This window comes from Paramormyrops kingsleyae, chromosome 15, assembly GCF_048594095.1.
Source record: "Paramormyrops kingsleyae isolate MSU_618 chromosome 15, PKINGS_0.4, whole genome shotgun sequence".
NCBI lineage: Eukaryota > Metazoa > Chordata > Actinopteri > Osteoglossiformes > Mormyridae > Paramormyrops > Paramormyrops kingsleyae.
The window spans coordinates 20,274,765-20,280,591 of record NC_132811.1 but is presented as its reverse complement, the minus strand read 5'-3'; the positions used below and the strand labels follow the sequence as shown (position 1 = coordinate 20,280,591).

Here is a 5,827-nt window from a genome sequence, read left to right as displayed (position 1 = left end):
GAAATTGACACTAAACAAGTCAAATGGATTGAGCTATTACGGACAATAATAAAATGTATTTGAAGCATTATTTTAACCTTATGAAGGCCGATAATCTGGATGGATGCGTATGATCACTAAACCAATGCTAATTCTTTATCATATTTGAATCGATAGTTTGTTATGGAAAACAAGCACAGAAAAGAACCGTGCATCTTGCAATAACAGGGAACCAAACCTTTCACGTCTTTGTACACGGAAGTAAATAGTGACGTACCGCTCGGATGGTCTTCCGGGTAGCTCGGGCCGACAGATAAGAAGCCGTCACTTTGGGTAATTCTGGTAGCGAGGTAATTTTCTTTAAACTGTTCTCTAATTATACTTCTCGTATTTCATTGAGTTTATTGTTATTTTGTATTTTAACAGTAGGTTCTAGAATAGTATAAATTTGAAGTTGTTTTTTTAGTCTCCCAGCAGATTAACCGTAATCATGGTTGCACCCGAAGATAGAACCTCGCCACCAGACTTCTGCCTGTGTTTATATAAAAAGTGATATTTAAATATAATATACTACTGTAACTTTACAGGCCAATTTTAAAGTCACATACGGTGTAGTGCACTCTGTATTGTACGTGCTTCGTTGGAAAGACAGACTGTGCTTTTCGTCGTGTTTCCGATGTCCCCATTTCCACCTTTGTACAAAGCATGTCTGTTTTATAATTAGGCTGAGGCTAGCTACCGGTAGCATTTTAGTCGATGCACCCCGGCACCCCATGTTGCGGAGGCAGTCGTTACGCATAACTTGGTCTGTATGCGTTTCGGGCCACTTTTCGCCTTTAAATCTGATTTTCCTCTTTCTTGTTGCTGTGATATGTTAAGACAGTTGGTTGGACATCTGGTCCGTAACTTGATGTTTGTGGAAATTAAACCGCACTATTTAATAATTACTGAAATCAAGTTACACAATTAGCACCTAAAATGGATAAGAAGTACAGCCATAAGTATTAGTTCACCGCGTTGTTGCTTTGTTCTTACATTTACTTAAGATTCATTGAGGCCTGCGTTTTATGCTCTAAATACTGAACCCATTAAGCACAGAGAAACCCTGGGTGTTTGGTCCTATTGTGCAGCCTGAATGTCCGGTCCCAGGTGGATATTGCTGTTGTTGCTGCATGGTGATCTGTATATAATTGTATACAGTTCATGGTCTTATGTGGTGCCAGGAAAATGTTATTCTGGTTGGCCTCCAAGTTCTGGTTTGTATGTGTTATGTTCTCTTTGGGGGAAGTGCCCTGTACTCAGTCCCTTAATGAGACCTTCTGGCGAAAGGAAGATGGTGGAAAGGAATGTTACACCTGCTTATAGGACTCCTAAAAAGGAAAGCCTTTTACTTAGTTCCAAGAGATACTGTTCTAACCTTTCCTTGAATTGGTAGGTGACATGGTTAATCATTTGCATTTATATTTTTAGGAAGACAGTGGTCATCCCTCACACAAGAAGCAATGGGTTAGTGAAAGTTGCTACTTGACTACTGCTATGAATGGAGAACTTTTCGCTGGACTTCTATTGGCAATTCATTTTCACTTTTTAATAATTGATATTTGTAATATATTCCCATGTGTGTTGTTTTTGTAGTTGTTAAAGTCAGAGAAAGAGCACCATGCTCCAGCACTGCCTCTAATCCATTTTCTTGCAAACTTTATGTAGATGGAGAAGAAAAGATCTATGGTGGCTGTGAGGGGCCAGATGCTATGTATGTAAAACTCATCTCTTCAGATGGACATGAATTCATCGTCAAGCGTGAGCATGCCCTCACCTCTGGCACGATCAAAGCCATGCTGAGTGGGCCAGGTGAGCTTTTGCGACTGTGCGGGAGCCATAAAAGAAAAACATTTAGTGTTACACACACATTCGGTCCTATAGGTGCTAGCCAGTCAAATTCAGGGAAGGCGGCGCCTTAAAATCCCCTTGCTCTAAGGGTGCTTTTCCACTGTGCCTGGTACTGTACTTTCAGTGCGTTCCCTTTTTCGGTGACTCCAGTACTCAAAGTACCAAAGCAACTGAGGTACTTTTTTTGGTACTTTGGTGGTTTGGGGTGGGACTTGCAAAAATGTTCATTGTTGATCACGTATACAAACAGCCTGCCTCTAAACACAATACAACCGCAGTCTTGAAAAAAGATACAAACTCAGAAAACAGTTAAAAAAAAAAAAAAAAAAATCAAGTATGCACTGACAAATGGAGAGACTCCGACTTCAACTGCAATCAGGTCGGCATAACAATGTGATGTGTGGGAAAGTGCCCTAAGCTTGCCTATCTCAGAGCTGCACCTGCTTTTCTTAACGAGTTCAGCAGTATTATTGCTATGAAACTTGGGTAAAATATGAATGTACAGTACCAGTCAAATGTTGGGACATGCCTACTGAAAATCATTTGTTTTTCACCCAAATAACAACCCTAAGCGCTCATTGAAGTTATGCAGTAAGTATTATCTTGTGAAAAGGGAAAGAGATGGAGTGCCCCCCCGTCTAAACCCTATAGAGCCATGGCCTGTACTACGAAGCGGGTTTACTGGCTTATCGGGGTAACTTGTCGGATTTAAGGTGCCATAGTTTAAATGGACTTCATATTCGTTCACTTACATTTTGCCCAGACTACCTTTACCCTGTTGAATTGCTGAATACTTCTCTTGGTGGTTGCAATATTTGATATGTATTACTTAATTTTCTCTAAGCCTTTTACCATAATGTGAATATCATAGCTTAAAAAGAGAGAATAATAAAAGCAGGTGTGTCCAGACATTTGCCTGGGACTGTGTATTTTTATGCATGCATTTTTCTCCTGTCTTTAAGGCATTTTTGTCTGTGAGAATTTCAGCCAGATCGGGTTCATAATGTGTTTATGTAGGTTTTATGGGTCATTGTACTTGCACATCTTGGTATGGTGAAGACACTAATGTATTGGATTCTAAAGTTTAAAGGCAAATATTTTTGATTCTATAGAAAGGAGTGGTAGAACGTGTGGCTGTGGTGCCCATAGTCCCTTGTGGGAAATGGCACAGAGGCACTGGCATCGCCGTGTGCGAGGGACTGCTGTAGGTCCCTGTGTTCAGTGTTGCTGGCCGCTTCCCTTTCAGGTCAGTTTGCGGAAAATGAAACCAACGAAGTCAACTTCAGGGAGATCCCTTCTCATGTTCTCTCCAAAGTGTGCATGTACTTCACCTACAAGGTCCGATACACCAACAGCTCGACAGAAATCCCGGAATTCCCCATCGCCCCCGAGATCGCACTGGAGCTCCTCATGGCCGCAAATTTCTTAGATTGTTAAGAGAAAAGTTCTGATCGGAGGATATTTCTTTGCTTTTATGTTCCTTGTTTTACTAATTTATTCACTGAATACATCAGTATGTTTCACCCATTTTAGAATGAGTTACATACTTTAAATACTTTACAGTTCCATGTTGTATAAAATAATGACTTCAGCCATTTGACCAGCTTTTTACTTCAGTTAAAATGATGCATAATCTAAAGGTTATGAACATCTGTTAATGCAGACATTAATTTTGTCCTGTATATAAATATGCATTATCTAATTAAACATGGAGGCATGTGTCATTGTGTATATATGCATCGGTTGAAAGTGACTGCATTTTTGCCTTTTCTGTGGTTTCATAGGGCTTCAGCTTGCAGGGATGCTTTCTGTTACCCCTTAGGAGATGGCTGCTGCTTCTGCAGCTGATGCAGATGTCCATTAAAGTATTAGTAAACTCCTGTACCCTCCAAGGTGTCTCGAACCTGAGTCTGCCTGCTTTGCATTTGCAGAAAGTGGGGTATGTTCTTCACACTGTTTCTCCTCTTGTTTTCTGGCTTCTCGCCCCCTTAAGATTTGGCAGGATTTTCTGGGACACTGGTAAACTGCAATGATGTCATGCTCCTTCAAGTACTCTCGCTGTTGTATTGTTCATTTTTGGTCTTTTACATCAATGGGTTTGATTCGAAATGTAACATGAAGTGTGGATTGAGAGAACATAGCTGCAGAACATTTGCAAGAAGTTTCCTGGAGATGCAGCTGGACATCCGTTTATCTTGATTAAATCTGAAAGAATATTTAGGAGAATAAGGAAGGGTGAGTATTTCAGGAAACTTAAGATTGTGATGCTTGGCAGAGCTTTTGTTTTTCCTTTAGAAGTTTGATTTTAGGGTTGTGCTTTTTGAATGTCTGTTGTAAAACCTCAGACGCTGCTTGCTCAGTGTGGGTGGCATGTAATAAATGCATGGATGGGTCCGGCTGTTTTGTCCTGAGATCTGCCCATGCTGTTAGACTGGTGCCAGGTTTCACATTAAAAGTCAGGATATGCGTGATCAGAACAAAAAGAAATACATGCTCAACTGTGGATTAAATAATCTTGTAAATGTAAAAAGTTGCCATCTGACTGCCTATTACAATTTCAGGGCATAGATTCATATGAAGAATGCTACCTAAGGAAAGTGGTGGCCTGGTAGAATTATTTTGCATTTTCTTTTAGCAAACGCTTTTGTCCAAAGCAATGTACATGTCAGCCAAATCGCACATTACGAGTGTTTAACTGTCTTCGTACTTATTAAAAGGATATGGGTAAAGAATCCAATGAAAGGAGTAATTACAAAATTACTTGTGATACATTACTTATAATAAGTGCTTGTGACAGTTGTCCATAGACTTATACAGTGCTCACAAAGTTTTGGGACTTAGCTCAGTAAAATATTGCAAGTTTGTTGGTTTTATAACAAAAATCATTGCTTTATTAATTTGTTTGCAATATATATCACAGTAGAAACAACCAGTAGTTTTAAGTTCAACATTAATTTCAAGAAGTAATTGATTGAAACCAAAAATATAGCCCTAAAAAGATGTTCTAAATTAAAAATTGTTAAACAAGCAGTCTCCTGTGGTGCTTTTTAATTAGTAACACCTTTGCAATAACATAGAATGCCAAGCATTTGTGTTTAATAGCAAGTGACTACAATTGTAATTAATAGCAAAATGGCAAGAACAAAAATTACGATGGATGATAAAAAGAAAATGTCCTTGCAGATGATATGTGTGGATATGTTAAGCGTTGTTTGTCAATGGATTTCTGTTTTGAAACCAATAAATATGCAAAATTTTTACAGAGTTTAGCAAGCGTCCCAAGATTCTGAGCACTGTATGTCTGACTTAAACAATGATAGCAGATGGTTTGCTTTGCTCATTTCTGTATATTATCTGCAGTATTCACTCTATACAGTAAGTAAATGGTGGCTGGCCCTGGATAGATTAAAGAAAAAAAACTTACCAGCATTATCCTTTGTGCTTTTGTCAGCAGATGTCAAGAGTCACAGTCACCATAAAAGCAGACGTTGAGACATTGAATGTATCACGGGAAGTGGTTTGAAATCGGGGTGACTTTTTGAATTCATAAGCGTTATTAACGGAATTGATTAGGATGAGATGAAACACTCAGAATGCTACACAAGCATTAGCAGTCAGGGTGCCATTCTGTTCACATTCACTGACTTGTCAGACCTTCTTGCGAATCCTCAGACCCTTTACTGCTTGGCAGCAAAACAAATATAAATTCAAAAGTATAAATAACTTGCACTAAAATGCTGTATTAGACATGTGGTGATGGATGGATGGATGGGTGGATAGTGGCTGGAAGGAAGGATATTAATCAATCAATCAATTACTTCATCCATTCTATCAGTATAGCTTATTTTTTCTTGGGTGGTATAACAGTTGAACCCCTGCTCCTATGTTAACATGGGATCGGGGTTTACGGGTCTTGCTGAGAAACTGATATAAATATACTCTTTGACTGTGTTTGATG

The 5,827-nt window shown here is 39.1% G+C and overlaps 1 protein-coding gene across 1 annotated transcript; it reads left to right on the top strand.

Annotated features, from left to right (window-relative positions):
* Positions 1-207: 207 nt before the first annotated feature.
* Positions 208-3,753, top strand: eloca (elongin C paralog a). Its single transcript, XM_023794782.2, has 4 exons — positions 208-329; positions 1,450-1,485; positions 1,687-1,830; positions 3,116-3,753. The coding sequence occupies exons 2-4, from the start codon at positions 1,482-1,484 to the stop codon at positions 3,304-3,306; spliced, it is 339 nt and encodes a 112-aa protein (XP_023650550.1). The 5' UTR covers positions 208-329; positions 1,450-1,481; the 3' UTR covers positions 3,307-3,753.
* The last annotated feature ends 2,074 nt before the right edge of the window (positions 3,754-5,827 follow it).

Bases quoted from the DNA above. Each gene is read 5' to 3' on its own strand.
- eloca (XM_023794782.2), top strand. The intron at 1,831-3,115 runs GTGAGCTTTTGC...CTTCCCTTTCAG, and splicing joins AGCCATGCTGAGTGGGCCAG to GTCAGTTTGCGGAAAATGAA.